The following is a 21,061-nucleotide window of genomic DNA, read 5'->3' as shown; positions in this document are numbered from 1 at the left end:
CCACCCTGCTACATATACATAAATGTTAGTTTGCCATTAACAAACCATTTTTTTCTGTGTTTTTGAAATAATTTAAAATACATGTTACATCAATTAGGCACATCTTCAGTAAATATGAAAGCAGGTATTTGTAAGAATTTTACTCTTGTGTAGGCTACTTTCTCTCTATCTTCTTTTTTGTCTTTTATATTTCAGTTTTCAGCTAATCACTGTTAACTCTTATTTTCTCATTTGTATTCTGGTGACATTGAACACATTGTTAATACATTTTGTATTTTGTACACAAAGTTGTATATAATATATGTAATTGTTGTACTTTTTGAAATAAAATCTGCTTCCTTCCTCATTATCATGCATCACATGAAAAAAAAAAAAGAGTAAAATGAGTCTCTGATCCCAAACCCACAACAGATGGCGCTAATTCGAGCCGCCATGAAGAAGAAGAAGAAGAAGAGTCTTCTGAGGTGAGGAGAGCAGTACACGGTATTTCTCATATTTACACAACCATCACACACACTTTATACAGTTTGATTAAGCGACAGGCTCATTTCTGTATTGTTTTCATCGATCACAGCGATAATTGTGCGTCTTTTCTGGCGTCTTCCTACTGAAATAAACATTTAGTGCAGCAGCAGCGAGCATGAGGAGAATATGTTGAGTTCATTCAGACCTGAGCGATTTTGTGTTCGTTTGTGTGATTGTCTCGATGTTTGTGTGAGAACTGTTACTGAATGTCGAGTCAAGAGTCAAAGTTTGAGATCTGTGAGGGGAATTGATGAGCTTATAATGAGTTTTTTAGGATCATTGTCAGTTTTGAATAACATTATTGCAATGATTGTAATGACTAGAAAATCAAAATATATTTTAGATATTGACATTATGCTGTTGTAGTTATTTAGATGATGTGTTTAATTTAGTTTGGTTTGTTTTTAGATTTTTTTTTAATGTTTTATTTGTGTCAGATGGTGAAAAGCACCAGTCTTTCAATATGGCAGTTTTACAGGCTTTTATCATCTATCCTGTCGTGGGAATTCTTTCTAGACTTTAAACAATAATTGGAAGACAGTTGGAGATCTCAAAGGTTATCAAGTATCAGCTTTATTTCTTGCAAGAAAGGCAGTTCACACAACAGGCAGAGTCTGATATGAGAAGCGCGCCGACTTTCCCTTTTGCCCAGCTTGTACACAAAGAAAAACTCATCATACCTACGCCTCCCTTTCTTATCTTTTGCGTACCAGAGCTTGTTTTTCTGATATATAAGCCCATGTAGCCTACACTGTTACCTCTATTTCCATTTTCACACATATTCTAACACCCCTTTGCTTTACGCACACACATATGTCATTCTAAAAACAACTAAGTATATATTTTGCTCTTAGTGCAAGCAAGCTTCCGTTTTTAGAGAAGAACAAACTGTTCTTCTGCAATTGTCCTTGTCGACTCGTCTTCAGCTGCAAGGAAGAAGATGATATGCAACTTGCAGTTTCTTTAACACCATATATGGTTTAAGCTGGCTAAATAAAAATTTCCATTACAATCCTGACTCAAATAATGTGTTTCTAACAGCAAACACTCAGAATAAAGTGAGATGATCTGCTGATGATCCTGAATGGCTTGTTGAATGAGTGTTGATAGTCTGAGGCTCATCAATATTAACAGATCTGCTGAAAACACTCTTTATTTCATGACAATAGTTCCTGTTTTCACCTCATTTATTATGCTGATGTCTTCAGATCTCCTGTAAATTGACACTTAAAGCCCATTTCATTGGTGTCAACAGACTGTATTTGTTGCTCAAAAATATACATATTTCTGTCTGTGTCCATACTTTCAACTGTTTTTTTTCTTTTTCTGACCATTGTTAATTTTTGGAAGACATTTTGATGTTTATATTCTTTATCATTTCTATTTTTCTGTCTATTGTAATGCAAAAAGCAGGAGAGTGTTCTGGTTAGCCATAACATAAGATACATTTGCATCAGTTACTTTACTTCAGGCAGACATAAATGCTTAGATGTGATATTTAGTATAAAAACAAATTCAGGAACTGATATTATTTTTTATTTTGTCAGATACGCTCCTCCCACTGCAGTCACATCATCAGTGAAGCTCTTCCCACTGCAGTCACATCATCAGTGAAGCTCCTCCCACAGTAATTCCCCAATAAATGCTGTAAATTCCCATCAGCTACAAGTGAAGACGAGCATCAGAGCATCAGGAAGAGCTGAAATCTGCAAAGACTGAGTTTATTAAAGAGGACAGTGAGAACATGAGTGATCCAGAACCCTGCAGAATGAAACACACTGAAGATCCTGAAGAACAAAGAGGTTGGTGTTTATTCTTCATTTATTCATGATGCTGAAGAACATTCATGTTAGAAACATTCAAGCACTTCATCACTTTTAGATTAACAGTTAAACTATGAAACTTGTTTTCAACAAATGGTCAGTAAAGGGAGGTTTGAGACATCTGTATATTGATTGTCAACATCAGATCAAGCTAAATGCTATTTTAACAGTTTTATTTGACATTTATTTTATATCTGGTTCCCAATTTGCAACAACGTTACCAGAATTTTTGTCATTTTCAACATAGTTTACACTTTTTTTTTTTTTAGGAATCATCAGTAAACACCAAGTTACTGATAAAATTGTGTCAAATATCATATAAGTTATTCATAGTTATAGAGATTCTTCTTACAGTAACTTTGGTAACAGAGTTGATGAATGTGATCAACACTGTAGAGTGTGTGTAAAAACTGAGACAATGGATTGAGATTATTATTTTCTTGTCTTCCCATCATGCAGTAGAAAGACCCCAGATGATGTCACTTCCTGGGTGTCACAGTTTTAAGTAGGGCTGGAAAATATATCGAAATATCGCAAAATAATTTTTTTTTAGCAATATTGTGATTTAATATGTGATTACTTTTTAAGTTCTTTATCTTCTGTAATATTCGACAAAGACAAGCAATAAATCATTGTATAGACCCCTTCAATGTTTGTAAACATCGAACGCCTAGGTTGGGTGCGCGCGCAGCATGGGGTCAGAAAAATGGTGCGGCTAATAGACCGGCATATATATGCACTGTCTTTGCCATCACAGGAACGGGAACAGAACCATAATAAACTTGTTTTAGCTAATGGCGATTGTCTGCCTGATTAGAGTCCTGCACGGGTTCGGACGAGTGACCCGCAAATTTTGCTCAAACGGGTGAAAAATATCCAAAGTGTGTCGGGTCGGACACGGGGGAAACACGGGTCTAAACACGGGTTTAAAACAATCACATGCAAACGTAAAAATATATTCAGATTTTTAGGAACACGTCTACAAAAATATGCCTGATTGCCTGTATTTCAAGTTGATGAAATAATTTAAAATCCACATCAGTTTATTTGTCCACGCGCCACGCCCTCCCAGGATCTTTCACTTTTAAAAATGCATCATAACCGCGCGCGCGATCTGCTTTTGCAGTCGTCGAGATGGATGCTGAGGAGTTGAAGAAAGAATAGCTAGTGAGATTGTAAAGTTGTCGACAGTCATCAAAAATCAAGTCCAGTGTGTGGGAGAAATTTGGAGTTATCTGAAGAAAATATTGTGAACGGCTTATTTGCGGCATGCATTTTCGTGTTGGATAGCCGCACATGTGGAACTTCATCGGCGAGGAACCACGCAGATAACTGTGGTAACAAAACCAAGCAGTTCTGTCGAACAGTGTTTTTTATTTTATTTAACACTGTTAAGTATGTGTATTTTTTATATAATAAACGGGCAGACTGGGACAATGCTACGATCAAAGATGCTCGTGTTTAGTGTTGTTATTGACAGTTATTCTGACAACAACGGTATAGTTAAGCCCTGGTAAGTAAACAAACGTTTTCTGTAAACTGTAGACTGGTTTAATAGTTAGGTGAAGTTCGATATCTGGCATTAATTGTGACCTGTGTCATGCTACTTAGCAGATAGCAGCAGTATCTGAACCATAGACTGTAAAAAAATAGATCTGAACAGATGTCGTCTATTTTTTTTTTTTTAAACGGATGAGATCCTGCAGGAATCCGGAAAAACTTGACTCCACAACTGGTGTGATTTTCACAGTCCACGACGCAACAATAAGGCATTTTTTCTTGACGAGAAATTCTCTGGTTAACACACAATTCAATGGGATGGAATGAACTTTCTGACCCCGACATGCGCACTGCGAACTTAGAATTTTCCTGTGACGTCGACCGTGAAGGGGTCTATAGTAGGGATGGAAATCTTTAAGCACCTCATGATCTACTTTTTTTCTTAATTAATCTTATTAATAACACACAATCATTATTTAATTACATGTCATAGATATTTTTAAAAACAATTATTAAATTAACATGTTAAGAATTTTAAATAGGCTATATAAACTAATATAGCTTCAAAATACAAAAGCTAGTAAATAACAAAGAGGAGCAAAAAACACATTACAAGCAATAAACAGAGTGATTTCAGTATTTAAGAGTAGGCTGTCTGAACGCTTTCTGTTCAAGAGCTGTGAGTGATTTTATTTCTCAGTTTAGATACGATAAGCTGCATTCACACTAATGCACAGATCTCTTTTGAAATATAAGATGTAGTTTGTCCTGTTGGTTTGAGATATAACTGATCGTGTTTACATTCATTTCACGTCATAAAAGTATTTTGAGATGCAAGTACATTTAATCAATGTGCGTGTGTGAGTATTTTAAATTGAAAGCAGCCTTCTCAGTGATTTTCATATCTTTAATATATAAGCCAACTGCATTCCAAAAGACATTAATGATGCCTCAGCATTTGTGAGGAAAATTCTGGCGGGCGAGACGCACACTGCAAGAGTAACATCAAGCAAAGCGACATAACCTGTGCGATAAAGCCAGCGAATGTCCATGTAATTCGCTTAAACCTTTCCAAACTTTATGAAAGATTATTTTTCAGAAGGTTTGAGTGGTGTTGTGTTTGTGTGTGTGTGCGTGTGTGTGAGAGAGAGAGAGAGAGAGAGAACACAGTGTCATCACGCATCTGTGTATAAAAACTAAGCTCAGACTCGATTCTGAAATTCTCTGAATCGTTGGAGAGAGAATCTATAACATAATATATCATTATATATTAATTATATATATATTATAACATAATATCACATAAATTGAACAAAGTGTTATTTCCTGTATGCCAGGCCTGTATGTGTAGTGTGCCAAGTTGATGCTACATCTGCAGACTGCTTTTCTCTCGCTTGTCACGTGACCAGAGTGTAATCGCAGCTTTTGCGGTTAAAAAATCGTTTCATCATATTGCGATATTATCACAAATGCAATTAATCGTTCAGCCCTATCGCAGAGGTATAGCCGCTCTACACTTTGAGAAATTTTCACAATTTCTACAGACACTGAAATGACGTCACATTCTACGGCAGCTTTTTTACAGACATAAGTTCAACATATAACAAATAATAATAATTCAAATTAAAAAAATAAACAACCCACTCCACTTAAATGCTGAACGCTTGTGTTATTTCTCACAGGGTAATTCACTTGAGCTTGTGTTTCTGGTGTCCCACTTTCACATGCGCATGAATGGAAGTCAGTGCAAGGAAAAGTCTAGTGTGAACGGCCATTAATAATTCAAAACCTTTTTAGTAAAATAAATATCAATCTCAAAGTTGGTGACAAAATATGGCAGTATTGTATAATTTAATGTTAATATCATGTTAGATAATTGTGTCATTTATCAAATATATTTAATATTTTTTTGCTAAAGAAACATGGGATTCGTGCCTATAATGTTTTAAACAATAATTGGAAGATACATTTACTGCATTTATGGAAAGTTTCAAGGGCATATAATCAATTTATAAAAGGCATCAAATTATCATAATATTTTATAACAGTTGTCTATTTTATACTATTACATCAGGGCTCACTTTCATGTCCTTTCACATTATATTTCTCTTTTAATTATGTTAATGTACTGAAAATGAAATTAAATGTCTTTTTTTCTTTGATGTCAGACCTGATGGAAGAGAGCGAGGAAGTGAGTGAAGTGGAGGAGGAGAGTGAAGTGAAGGAGGAGAGTGAAGAACTGAGTGAAGTGAAGGAGGAGAGTGAAGAACTGAGTGAAGTGGAGGAGGAACATCATGTCAAACCTGGAGAAAAACCTTTGAGTCGCTCAAAGACTCAGAAGACATTTTTAAAGAAAACAAGAGCCAAGAAATCTTTCACCTGCATTCAGTGTGGAAAGGGTTTATCAAGCAAACAAAATTTTGAGCGACACATGATGATCCACACTGGAGAGAAGCCGTATGTATGCTATCAATGTGCGAAGAGTTTCACAACCAAACATACTCTTGATGTTCACATGAGAGTTCACACTGAAGAGAAGCCATTTAAGTGTGATCAATGTGGAAAAGATTTCAGTCAATCTTCACACCATAAAAGTCACATGAGGATCCACACCGGAGAGAAGCCGTTCTCATGTGATCAATGCAGCAAAACATTTATCTGTGCATCACACCTGAAGACACACCTGAGAGTTCATATGAAGGAGAAGCCGCATTCATGTTCTGTGTGTGGCAAGAGTTTTTCACAGCTGCATACTTTACAAAGACATCAGAAAATACACACTGGTGTGAGAGAGTACATGTGCTTTGAGTGTGAGAAGACTTTTATTAAAGCGGACAGTCTAAAACAGCACCAGAGAATTCACACTGGAGAAAAACCTTACAAGTGTTCACACTGTGACAAGAGATTCAGTCAGTCATCATCTCTGAAATCACATGAGAGGATCCACACTGGAGAAAAACCTTACAAGTGTTCACACTGTGACAAGAGATTCATTCAGTCGGCAGCTAAAAAAACACACGAGAGGATCCACACCGGAGAGAAGCCGTTCCCTTGTGATCAGTGTGGGAATAGTTTCTCAAACAAACAACATCTTTATGTTCACATGAGGATCCACACTGGAGAGAAGCCATTCATGTGTGATCAGTGTGAAAAGAGATTCTCAAACAAACAAAGTCTTGAGATTCACATGATGATTCACACTGGAGAGAAGCCGTACACATGTGATCAATGCGGCAAAACTTTTGTCTGTGCATCAGCCCTGAAGTCACACCTGAGAGTTCATACGAAGGAGAAGCCACATTCATGTTCTGTGTGTGGAAAGAGTTTTTCACAGCTGCAACATTTACATACACATACGAAAATTCACACTGGTGTGAGAGAGTACATGTGCTTTGAGTGTGAGAAGACTTTTACTAGAGCGGACAGTTTAAAACAGCACCAGAGAATTCACACTGGAGAAAAACCTTACAAGTGTTCACACTGTGACAAGAGATTCAGACATTCACCATCTCTGAAAACACATGAGAGGATCCACACTGGAGAGAAACCATTCACGTGTGATCAGTGTGGAAAGAGTTTCTCTGTTAAAAGTCACCTGAGGCGACACATGAAGATCCATGCAGTGGAGAAACCACATCACCGCAGTCTGAGATCACGGTAGGGGTGCACGATATTGACAAAATTTGATATTGCGATATTGATAATGAATATATCAATATTAATTTTGATAAAATTACAAAAGTTAAAAACGCATCAAAATAGATTCATAACAAATAAAACAAGTTTTCTAACAACACAAGGTTTATTTCAACTGACAGTCATATTGGACTGGTACAATATGAAAAGACCAGGTGTAAGTGGGGCACTCTGAGGCACACATTCACATTCGAGGCGGATTTGAGACGATCGCACTCAAACCACTTCAGGAGGAGGTCTGGACCGCATTCCAGATGAAACTGGACAAGTGTAAATGCATCTGGTTGTTGACGGCGATTAGCTTTGGAGCGAGAAGAGAATCTAGAGTCATATTGAGAGAAACAAAGTGTCTCCCCTTTTCTTTTTGACCACTGTGGGAAATCTGTAGCATGAAAAGTTAACCCTCTCCATGCAACGTGTATTTTACGATAGGTGCATGTTGGACGGGACGTATCATAAACAAAATATTGCATAATTATCGGGAGACTTTCGATATAATATCGGGCAAAATGATATCGCAATAACGATATTGAGTCGATATATCGTGCACCCCTAGATCATGGAAAGTAGTTTATTTTAATGTGCTGAGCAACAAAGTCTCTTCTGTGTAAGTTAGACACACATCACCCTATAGCCAAATCTCTCCTCTCCACCTATAGCCGGTGTGCGGTGAGCACAGGACACTTTGTTGATTGATTGGTATCTATTAACTCGTGTTCAACCAACAGGAATATCTCATTTGTCAGTTCAGATCAATGCAAAAAACACAAATTCGCTCTCTGACAGTAGGTGGCGCTCATGTAAAATCAGAAATAAAGCACTATACAGGGCTCTAGACTGCGAGTAATTGGTCACATTTTGCAACCTTTTTTTCCTGCCGGTGCGAGAGAGCCGCCATTTCTGCCGCATACGAGAAACATCACACAGGAAACGAAAGCAGAATGAAACCACACTACTCGTTTGAGCTGCGCAGAGCAATACTAGACAGCGGTTTACATGCGGGTTGATCTCGATCACGAAACAACGTTCACCCAAAAAGGGTGAAAAAATTAGCCCATGATTTACTCACCCTCAACTCATCCTAGGTGTGTGACATTCTTCTTTCAGACGAATACAATCAGAGTTATATAAAAAATGTCCTGGCTCTTTCAAGCTTTATAATGGCAGTCAATTGCAGGCCTTCTGAGGAGAATGTCATATACACATAGGATGACTTAAGGGTGAGTAAATCATGGGCTAATTAAAATTTTTTGGTGAAATATCCCTTTAATTCAGTATTAATAACATCGCAGCGAGATCTAGAGAGAAAGCATTTGAATTCAGTGAAGTATTAACACAACACAGAACTCTCTGTTATTAACCATATACTGTATATCAGATCAAACAGCACTGCCTTGGAAGCCAGGAGAAACATTGTGCCATGAACGAACACGTTCATGAAGTTTTAAGTAATATGGCTTTTAAGTCCACAAATCACCAATATTCCCTTTGGATTTAATGTAGTAATGCTAACTGTAACCATGGTATTGTGGTTGATTTGTTCATTCTTCAAAGATTGTCCCCATTTGTAAAACTAAACACTTCAAAATGTAGGAAAACTTATACTTGGCAAACCAACATATTTATTTAAAAACGAACTATAAACAGTAGATGGCGGCAGAGGACCGCTTATTGACTTATAAGCCATTTCCACTCCATAATATTTTTTTCTAGGGCTGCCACTAACAACTATTTTTGTATCGATTAATCTATTGACTAATTTGGTAAAAAAAGTTCTATTATACATAAAATAAAAATAAAATAACAGTAAATATTAGTAATAACAATAAAAAGTCTGGGAAAGTCAATATGTTCTGAATGTCAATATATCCACATGTTCTTTTTTAAAGCAAAAGTAAAGTAGGGCTGCAGCTATCGATTCAGTAATTAAGTATTTTACCAATTATTCCACCTATAAATTGAGTATTCGAACAAAAATGTGGTAATAAAGATAGATCCAAGTGAAACAACAGCCATTAGAATACAAATATATAATAACAAGCAATAATTGGTTCAAATAAAGTATTAAAGTAATCAATCATTTGGGTTTTATTGAACAACACTGTTAGGTTACATGATCAAGATCACTATTTTTTAACATGTGATTAGCCTTAGTACTTGAAATATTGATTATTCCTCTTGTATTATGTCTGTTAGAAATGAAACTGGTTTGTTTTTAGCAGAACTGCCAGAAAGCATCTGGAAGGAGAGGACAGAGAGAACGCCAGTGATCCAGAACCTGCAGAATGAAACATCATGATACTAAAGAGCAAAAATGTTGGTGTTTATTCTTGATTCCTCATTCATTCTTCATGATGAAGAACATGCTGATGCTCACCAGATTTACATTGTTTCATGACCAAACTATCCATCCATCCATCTTCTTCCGCTTATCCGGGGCCAGGTTGCGGGGGCAGCAGTCTAAGCAGGGATGCCCAGACTTCCCTCTCCCTAGACACTTCCTCCAGCTCTTCCGGGGGGGGGGGGGGGGGGGGGGCACAGAGGTGTTCTGTCAGAGAGCCTCTTAGTAGGCCTCGTCAGAAGACCTCGTCTCCCCTAGACCTTCTTCTATTGGTGGAACATCTCAAAAACATTATATATTACATGTTTTTCTTCCAGTGCATCCCAACACCAGCATTTACAGATATTTTGGTACTTTTCCATTCTCTTATCCTTGTGACCCATTTTCTGCTTGGCATTACAGCGTTCAGACTTTTACATGAGACAAGGGAAATTCTTCAACACGTCGGCCAATAGTGAGTCGGCGTTCTGACGTAGAACAATGTAAACAGGGTAGGAGAATGACAGGGAAGAGAAGAAATTGATGAATAAAGTCGTTATTTTTATTTTGTTTTTGCAAACAAAAAGTATTCTAGTCGCTTCATAAACCGGAGTCTGTAAGTTTCGCCTCTTTGTTGCCATCTCTGTTTGAAATCTGCAATTGCATTTATTTGTGGAATTATCTTTACATGCGTTGTGTATCAGCACGGCTCCTGAGCACGGATGAATAATGCCTTGAGGTGTATGTGTGAGTTGTCAGTCAATGCACCAGTGTGGATATTCACTGTACTTCAGAATTACAGATACGACCTCCAGATACGAAGAAAAATGTCATCTGAACAAATAACATATCTACAAGTAACTTTTGTTCTGATCAACTGGTGATTTAAATCTAACGATCGCAAAGTTAGCTCAGATCACTTAAAACCGTGCAAATTATTATTGTTATACTTTGTTCTCAAATTGTTAATGTTATCAACACTACGTGACTATGTATTTAAGGCTATAAATGATCCGCTACCTGCAGCAACTTCACATGCAAAATAGCCTACTAGCCGAGACTTTTTCATTATGTATACAGACGTGACGTAATGAGACGAACCGCGGCAAGCTCGTATTTCCCGTGGAAACCTACCAGTGCCACTCAAATTAGAACCCGTTAAAAGCTTACCGCTGTGAATCAAATTACGGTAAGGAGATGAAAATGTTTTATAGGTGGGCAGGGCTCCAGACTGCGACCAATTTTTCTGCAGGTGCGACCAAATATTTATTTAGGTCGCGCTGGCGCGACCACAACGTTGCTGAGCAGCGAATGCAAACAAAATGAAAGCGGAACGAAAATGCGCTACTTATTTATGCTTCACGGACCGTTTATTAGTTCGGACCAATAATAGGGATCTTCGCCGTGACGTCACGACGCGCTCTGGTTGGCAGAAGAAAAGTAATGGCCGCTTGCTTCGCAGCGCAAACACAGAAGAAAAATGGTTGTGTCGTGCTGTGTGATCGGCAAGATTGGATACTGTACTGTGTGTGTATCATCTGTGTACATACCCTTATATATTAAGGGCAAATTATTGTATTTTAATACATTTTTACGTGTCAACCAATGTTATATATACAGGGCCTAAAGTTAACTTTTTTGACCACCAGCCACTGTGACTTTTTACCAGACAGTTTTTTTTTGGCCTCATAAAAGGTGAAAAAAGGAATTGCACAAACATTTCTTCTTTAACTTGTAAGAATACACATTTAAATTCTGTCAATTTATTAACGAGATCCATACAAGTAATAACTCTTAGAATACAGATATAGACCTAGTGCAGCTCGTATGTAAACAAATCACACGCGGCTGTGTTCATGGCTGGGCAGCTGTTAGTTACAGCGTTCAGGAACCGTTAAGCAGAACTAAATTAATATTACTGGTAAAGTTACCGGGTAGGCTACCGGACATTTTCTCACCGGTTCCCAACTCCCAACATCTGTGCAACTGTCATTGTACTGTAGCCTATGTCAGCGTTGCATTATCTCATCTCATCTCACCAACAGTTTAATACTTAACTCACACATTCAAACGCAGTCAGAGAAGGGCCTCATCTTTCTCTCCGATCACATACGTTCCGAAACACTCAAACTGTGCTGCTTTCACAGATGCTTTCTTTAATGTGCCGCCACATTTTTTAGCTGTAAATCCAACGAATTTGCTGACTTCGTTAGTCAAAGTAGAACAACAAAAAATTCTCACTCAGGTGATATGGATCAGGCAGAGAACATGAACCCTGGTGGTTATAAAAGCTTAATTATATCTCTTTTTAGCTTCTTCGGACAAATAATTAATATTATGCTGACAAAACACAGGTAGACTGCTGCGACTTGTTGGTTCTTTCTGCCAACCAGTTCGCGGCCACGCCCATATCGTGACGTCACATTTGACTCCGGCGAACATCCCTATAGACAGCGCAGCCATAGCGCAGCGCCCCGAACTTGTCAGTCGCTGGCCGATCTCGAGACACTGTTACTAGGAGATCCAGAAAAGAAATCCATTGAATTCGCCCCAGAATTAATAACATCATCGCTGCGAGATCCAGTGAGAAACATTCCGATTCGGCGCAGAGTTCTCTGTTATAAACCATAGATATCAGATCAAACAGCGCTGACGTGGAAACCAGGATAAACACTTACAGAAGGCTTTCAGTCCAAAAATCAGCAACATTCACCATGGATTTAGGCTAATGTAGTAACTCTAACCATAACTATATGGTATTGTGACAGAAAAACGCTTACAAGTACTACACATCTTTTTCCAGCACTTCAAAACTATAATATCATATATAAATGTTATTTTTAATGTGATGACCAACACATTTTTTGTTCATCCTTCAAAGATTGTCCTAAAACTAAACAATTTAAGATGTAGGAAAACTCTTCTTTTTTTTTTTAAATCACTTATTTAAAAATAAATAAATAAATACCATTGTAAACAGTAGGATGCATATTGGCTATTTTGACTCCCTAATATAAATTTTTTCACTCGTTTTGCTTTTTAATTAATATTAAGACATTATGAATGATAATAATTAAAGTTAATTTCATCTACACCCTAAATTAAACTTAGTGCTTTATTGTCAGCCCCAGTGCTACCAGATTTGTTTGTAGAACTCAGTGTCTCCGGTGCCACTGCCCTCAGATGTTAGTCTGGAGCCCTGTGAACTTAAATGAAAACTGCACATTGTAATATCTAAACGTTAAGTCTATTTATTATTAAATAATTTGTCATTATTACAGTTATTTTGGGGGAAATTTTAATAATTGCATTGCAACCTGGTGTGCCCCTAAATTTTGTGCTTGCGCTCCTAAAATTTTCAGTCAGGGCAGGGCTACAGCGCTCCCTAGTAAAAAAAGTTAGTTTGGAGCCCTGGTGGGTCTAAAAGACAATTTTCACCTGAGATTCAGACCCAGATAGCAACCTAGTGCTACCAGATGTGGGCCGGACACTATGTTGCTGTCTGGGAGACAAATTACTAGGGGGACAAAATTACTTAAGGAAGATGGCAGCATCATTATTTTCTGTTAGTAAAATCTGTTGACTTTAGCAATCTTTGTTGCATAATGAACAAATGGAGACAGTTGTTTCCAAAAAATGGGGAGAAGCACTTTTTATGTTAGACCGACAAAAGACAAATAAAAATACATTTATAATGTGTAACAGACTTTGTTGGATTATGTTATGATGCATTAATTCTGGATGTCCTGACGGTCGTTGTATACATGCGTGTGTGCAATGTATTTTTCCTCTCGAGAAATGCCGTAGATAGGGATGGGTCATGTGCACTTTTGGTACTGGAGTATCGCGGGGGTTTCTGAGTAAGTGATCTCATGTGTTGCATATAATAAAGTGGAGAAGAGTTCAAACGGCTATTGTTTTTTTTGCTCATTTCTGAGTGTTAGGCAAACCCTGTATGAACGCTCGGCCACAAATGCTTTTTCCTCAGCGTCCGTCTGTCTGCTGGCAGATGACCATTAGAGAGTGTTAAATTTGGCAAGTTTATAAACTACAATATGCAATTAGAAAAAGAAATCAAATAAAAGCTGCCTTGCAAATGGCCCGTAACTAGACAGAGGCCAGAAAAACCCGGTGCTTGAGCACTACCTAATAAAACAAAAGGCAGATTAGGTAACCTAGATCAAACTTTATTACATTCATTAATCAGGTATGATTGAAGTGAATTCAATCCTAGAAATAACCAGAGCAGATGTGAAATGTAGAAAATATTTTTTTTCTTGGAAAGTGCCTTGTTTTGTAAGGTTGTGATGATCTCAGTAGATCAGATGGAGTTTAGCAGCTCGTTTCACCACAGAGGAACGGAGGGAGTAAAGGGTCTGGAAATCAGCTTTATTCCTCCTTGTGAAGAAACAAAGTGCCGCTCGTTCACATACTGTAGAGTATTGATTCAGCGAATCAGGATCATCAGATCCCTGTGGGAAACAGATTCAGATGTTTGTTATATGTCATTTAAATGTTGGATAATACTTTATTTAAAGCCTTTATAATGCACCTTTAATGAATTGTATGGTCTCATGATTAATTGTAACCACAGTTATAATATAATACTTATGTATTTCAGATGTAACTAGGAATCTGCAAATATTATAAATGTTATAATTTATCGTAACTTTGGTTACGATTATTTAAGAAAAAGATAATACATTGTAACATATTTTACGAATACCTTTATAATGCATTATACATAAAAGGTTTTAGTAAAGTGTTACCATAATCTTTTCAAGAGCCGTCTTAAGACTGTAACTTAGACATGATGTAATTTTAAATTCATTCACAAATGTTAAAATGTAAATCTGTACCTTCCAAATTAGATCTAAAATATTTGATGCTAGGAACATTTCTAAGGTTATTTTTTGTTTAAATGCTGAATTCACTTAACCTTTGTTATCCAGACTTTCTCTTAAATCTGTAAAAGCAGTCTTCATCTTTAGCCACCGTACGTGAGGACAGTATATATGCAGAAGAGACTTTAGCCGCTTTTGGTTACACTTTATTTTAAGGTGTCATTGTTACAGTGTAATTCTATATTTAAGTACTGAGTAATATTAAATGCAGGGTAGGTAGGATTTTTCTAAAAAAAAAAACATTCCAAATTTGTTTAAACTGTCTTTATATACCAATACATAATTAAAATGTAAGTACTCTGAAAAAGAAAATATAAAAATCGAGTGACTGTAGACCTTTTAATCTGCAATAAACACAGCTCATTATTTCCATTCACTCCCACCGAGGCGGTTTTCTTCTGAGCTCCTTCCAAAGCCACGCCCCCAAAACACATGAACGTGCGACGCCAAACGCTCAGGCTCAGCTGGAAGACGCATTTATTACCTGAGACGAGTGGAGAGGAAGGAGCGCAGTACATACAGTGACATCATGTCAGAATCACATGTAATAAAATACCTAACTTTATCACTATGAATATAAACAAATAAGATTTCTTTGATTTCTTTGAAAGGAATGATTTTTTTCATTCCTTTTTCTAAACACATAATGTATTGACTACTATTAGGATGGAAGGACCATTTCACCCAGTATAAAAAAAAGTGTTTCTGAACAGGATTACCTACCCTACCTTTAAGCAATTACATGTACTTACTATAGGGTTAGGGTAGGATTAGGGTTTGGTTGAGGGTTAGTTTCATGTAATTATGCATCATTTTGCTGTTATTACTATGGTAAGTACATGTAACATATGCAAGAAGGACACTGTAAAATAAAGTGTTACGATGATCTGCTGATGATCCTGAATGGCTTGTTGAATGAGTGTTGATAGTCTGAGGCTCATCAATATTAACAGATCTGCTGAAAACACTCTTTATTTCATGACAATAGTTCCTGTTTTCACCTCATTTATTATGCTGATGTCTTCAGATCTCCTGAAAATTGACACAGACTGAGGGTATTTGATGATTACAAATATGTACATTTATTTCTGTGTTCATGCTTTCAACTGTTTTTCTTACCATTATTTATATTTGTATGGATTTTCATTATTTTATTTTCTAAATTTTAAATATGGCTATATTTAAACGAAGAAGCAGAATAATGTTAGGGTGAACAATACAATGGATTTGTGAATTAGCACCAGATACTTAGACAATAGACAGACAGACATAAATTCTTAGATGTGTCAATTACTATAAAAAAAAAAAAAAAACTCATTAAATTATATATTTTTGATTTTGGCAGATCAGCTCCTCCCACAGTAATCACATCATCAGTGAAGCTCCTCCCACAGCAATCACATCATCAGTGAAGCTCCTCCCACAGCAATTCTCCAATAGATGCTGTAAGTTTCCATCAGCTACAAGTGAAGACGAGCATCAGAGCATCAGGAAGAGCTGAAATCTGCAAAGACTGAGTTTATTAAAGAGGACAGAGAGAACATGAGTGATCCAGAACCCTGCAGAATGAAACATACTGAAGATCCTGAAGAACAAAGAGGTTGGTGTTTATTCTTCAAGCAGTTTTAGATTTAGATTTGTTGTAATAAGAAAAATCTTTACAGCTGTTGAATAATCTAGGTGTAGCAATAAATAATAAGGGATACTTTCTATGAACTGTGGAAAGACAATCCTGACTAAATGTATATTAGATAATTGTGTAGTTGATCAAACATATTTAATTGTTCTCCCCATAGAAACATGGGATTTGTCCCTATAATATGTTTAAAATAATAATCGTAAGATCAATGTACCTCATTCAGGTTAAGTTGCAGGGATGTATACTTAATAAAAATGCATCAACATTGTTTAGGATTTTTTTAAATAGAAATGGCCTAATGTCCACTGTTACATCAGGGTTCACCTTTATGTATTTAAATAATTTTTTTTGAGTTAGTGAAAATGAATTGTGTTTATCTTTATTTCAGATTTGATTGAAGAAAACGAGGAGAATGAAGTATTGAGTGAAGTTGAGGAGAAAAATGTCCAAACTGGAGAAAAACCTTTGAGTCACTTTCAAACCAAACAGAAAGATTTAAAGAAAAGAAGAGCCAAGAAATCTTTCACCTGCACTCAGTGTGGAAAGTGTTACACAGCCAAACGTAATCTTGAGATTCACATGAGTGTTCACACTGGAGAGAAGCCGTTCACATGTGATCAATGCGGGAAGAGTTTCGTAAAAAAAGGAAGACTTAAGGAACACGACAAAGTTCATACAGGCGAGAAACCTTACAAGTGTTCACACTGCGACAAGAGATTCAATCAGTCGACATCTCTGAACAGACATGAGAGGAACCACACTGGAGAGAAACCGCACACGTGTGATCAGTGCGAAAAGAGTTTCACAGTTAAAGCATCTCTTACGGATCACATGAGAGTTCACACTGGAGAGAGACCGTTCATTTGTGATCAGTGTGGAAAGAGCTTCACTAAATCAACACACCTTAAGGAACACATAAAAATCCACACCGGAGAGAAGCCGTTCACATGTGATCAATGTGGCAAAACCTTTTTATCGAATTCAGCCCTGAAGACACACCTGAGAGTTCATACGAAGGAGAAGCCGCATTCATGTTCTGTGTGTGGAAAGAGTTTTTCATGGCTGTATAGTTTACGTGCACATCAGAAAATTCACACTGGTGTGAGAGAGTACATGTGCTTTGAGTGTGAGAAGACTTTTACTACAGCGGGCAATTTAAAACTGCACCGGATTATTCACACTGGAGAAAAGCCGTATCCCTGCGCTGCATGTGGGAAGCGTTTCAATCATCCATCTTCTCTATGCAAACATACAAAACACATTCACTGTCAGTAGATCCTCTTCAGATCCAGATCTTTCAGGTTTGATGCTGTGTCTTCGCCAAATGTGACAAAATAATGCATCAAACAATAAAATATAATCTGGATAAATCTGTCCTAACCAGCCATAACAACCAACATGACTAAGAAACTTTATCTGAAGTTTTCACAGTGAATAAAGTTCATCTTTAAAACCAGCCGATTCAGTTGTGGGATTCAGATCAACTCAAAGTTCCTTCCCAAGGAACAATGTCAAAAAGTTTATTCTTGAATATCATTTTGCTTCATGATATACATTATTTTGTTGTGTGTGCTTATGAGTTTCATATTATGGTCACTTGTTTTATAATCCAAATGTATCTCATGTATTGTGCTTACTCTTTCATGAAGGAAAGTAAAAGCTTAAGCGTTCTTGTTCAGGAAGCTGAAGAAGAGGCTTTAACACACTTTTTTTTTTTTTTTTTTCATTGTTGTTTTTAAAAATATATAATTATTCTTCCACTTATGATTTATTTAGAAAACCCAGATGCAAAAAAATGATATCTTACCATCATGATATTACTGTCATAATATCTGAAAACCATTAAGTATTATAATTGCTTTTTGGGTTCTCTGTTTTAAATTACTCAATGCTTTTAATTGCCTAATAAACTATACTTTACTCCACACATGACTGAGATAGAATGAGACGGCTGTTTGTCTACATTAGTAACCCTTATTTTTATTTGCTGTGTTGTTGTGTTTTGATGTGTTGTCGTTTTAACCTGTACAGGCTGGATAGCTTCAGCTTAAGGGGATATGATGTGTTGAACTAACAACTCAGATCTAGAGGAAACACAAATAATTAGTTCACCTCTGAGTCTTCGGGTTTGAGTTGTTCGTTCTTTTCGTCCACAAACGTTTTGTAACGTTGGCCCGTGCCAGTTTGCGAATGTCTCTATTTCATCCCTCATCTAACATTTCCATTCGCCTGTGCATTTGCTTTTATCATCAGACCTGACATCTTGCAACTATGGAAGCTTATGCGTAGCAAATTTCAATTTGAGATGTAATATACAAAATGACAATGCAATATGTAAAATGACAATGCATTTCTGTATTTAAATTAAAATTTTCCAATACATTTGTGCAACGTTTGGTGCAAAATGAAAATGAAAATTCAATTTTATCATTTACATTTGCCATTTCATACACTAGTTTTAATATGTAAATTTAATACATATTTTAATGCTTTATAAGTTGCAAAATTAAAATTAAAATGTATTACAGAAATGATTAGATATGTTTAACATGTTCAAGCAAAACCTGTAGCAAAATTGTAATTTAAATGTTTTTTTTGTCTTAATTGCACTCACAGTTAAGACACTTGCGATTGCATTCCCATTAAGTGTCCCGCAATGAATGTAGCAAAATTCAATGTACAATTTGAAAATGCATTCTGAGCCGATCACTGGCAACCAGTGCAATTTTGTGAGGAGAGGAGTGACGTGTGATCCAGATGCCGCAGCTAGAGTGGTCTTTAACGAGCCGAAGAGAGCAGTCACAGAGGTTTGACAGAGCAAGCTGGAAGACCAGCCAGGAGAGCATTACAATAGTCCAGTCTGGATAGAACTAGCGCTTGGACAAGTAGTTGTGTAGCTCTGATAGGAAGGGCCTGATCCTCGCAATGTTGTACAAGGCAAATCTACATGACCGGGCAGTTCTAGCAATGTGGTCTGTGAAGTTCAATTGATCATCAATTACCACTCCAAGGTTCCTGGCTGACCTTGATGGAGTTATGGATGATGAGCCTAGCTGAATGGAGAGGTTGTGATGAAGTGTTGGGTTGGCCGGGACCACGAGTAGCTCTGTCTTCGCAAGGTTTAGTTGAAGGTGGTGGTCCTTCCTGGTTCAAATCATACTTATCTGACCGCTACCATTTTGTCTATTTAAATGAAGAAAAATCGATCATAACTCCAGTAAACTATGGAGTGCCGCAGGGATCTGTGTTAGGCCCTCTGTTATTCTCAGTATATATGATGCCACTTGGAAATATTATAAGGAAACATGGAATTAGTTTCCATTGTTATGCTGATGACACTCAAATATATATTTCATCACGGCCAGATGAAAACGCTAATTTATCCAAATTGACAGAGTGTGTTAAAGATATCAAAGATTGGATGACGCGTAATTTTCTTTTATTAAATCCAGACAAAACAGAGGTACTACTTATCGGTTCAAAAAACCGCCCACAAAACCTCTCACAATACAACTTTGACATCGTAGGATGTCCTGTTACTTTATCCTCTACAGTAAAAGACCTGGGTGTTATACTCGATTGCAACCTGTCTTTCGAAAATCATATTTCGTATGTTACAAAAACAGCCTTTTTCCATCTTAGAAACATTGCTAAGCTACGTAATATGCTATCAGTTTCTGATGCAGAAAAGTTAGTTCATGCGTTCATGACCTCGAGACTAGATTACTGTAATGCTTTATTAGCCGGTTGTCCTGCATCCTCAATTAACAAGCTACAGTTAGTCCAAAATGCCGCCGCTAGAGTTCTTACTAGATCAAGAAAATATGATCATATAACACCGATTTTATCATCACTGCATTGGTTACCTATAAAGTTCCGTATTAACTACAAGGTACTGCTACTGACTTATAAAGCCCTAAACGGCTTAGCTCCAGTCTATTAAACGGATCTTCTATCGCCCTATAATCCATCGCGCTCTTTAAGATCACTAAATTCAAGGCTTTTGGTCATACCTAGGATATCCAGATCCACCAAAGGAGGGAGAGCATTTTCACATTTAGCTCCAAAACTCTGGAATAGTCTTCCTGATACTGTTCGTTGCTCAGACTCGCTCTCCCAGTTTAAAACTAGATTAAAGTCGCATCTCTTCAGCCAGGCATTCATATAATATTTTACAGTTCAAACTACAATCCGGCCTCTAGTTCATAAATGCCAGAGGAGAACTGGCCCCCGACTGAGCCTGGGTTCTCCCAAGGTTTTTTTTTTCTCCATTGGGTCACTTGATGGAGTTTTAGGACACCATTAGGTCATTTGATGGAGTTTTTCGGTTCCTTGCCACTGTTGCCTTTGGCTTGCTCAGTTGGGGATATTTTGGGGATATTTAATTTGATTTTATCAATCAATAAATTCCACTAGAAACAAACCTTGTTGTATTATTTTAATTTAATGCTGTGAAGCTGCTTTGATCAAATCTGTATTGTGAAAAGCGCTATACAAATATACTTGACTTGACTGTGAACTAGCATGAACAAACAATGAACAGCTGTATTTTTATTAACTAACATTAACAAAGATTAATAAATACTGTAATAAATGTATTAATCATTGTTTTTGTCATTGTTATTAATAAAAAAATAATATTTGTCTATAATTG

General features: G+C 36.8%; 2 protein-coding genes across 3 annotated transcripts in view; both read left to right on the top strand.

Moving 5' to 3' along the window:
* The window catches only part of LOC311287327 (uncharacterized protein), a 40,016-nt gene extending 30,011 nt beyond the window's left edge, over nt 1-10,005 (top strand). Inside the window, exon 4 of one of the 2 annotated variants that reach the window (XM_084404071.1) lies at nt 9,767-10,005. In XM_084404071.1, coding sequence (XP_084260197.1) covers nt 9,767-9,833 — 67 coding nt within the window. In that variant the 3' untranslated portion in view covers nt 9,834-10,005. Of the gene's footprint in view, nt 1-9,763 lie in introns of both variants that reach the window. The other variant, XM_084404068.1, reaches the window with a different exon arrangement.
* The window catches only part of LOC311287453 (uncharacterized protein), a 61,523-nt gene continuing 40,772 nt past the window's right edge, over nt 311-21,061 (top strand). The window contains exons 1-3 of the mRNA XM_084404322.1: nt 311-464; nt 2,073-2,327; nt 6,017-7,505. Coding sequence (XP_084260448.1) covers nt 2,270-2,327; nt 6,017-7,505 — 1,547 coding nt within the window. The 5' untranslated portion in view covers nt 311-464; nt 2,073-2,269. The remainder of the gene's footprint in view (nt 465-2,072; nt 2,328-6,016; nt 7,506-21,061) is intronic.

This window comes from Rutilus rutilus (assembly GCF_951802725.1).
Source record: "Rutilus rutilus genome assembly, chromosome: 1".
Taxonomy (NCBI): Eukaryota; Metazoa; Chordata; class Actinopteri; order Cypriniformes; family Leuciscidae; genus Rutilus; species Rutilus rutilus.
This window is presented reverse-complemented; position numbering and strand designations above follow the sequence as displayed.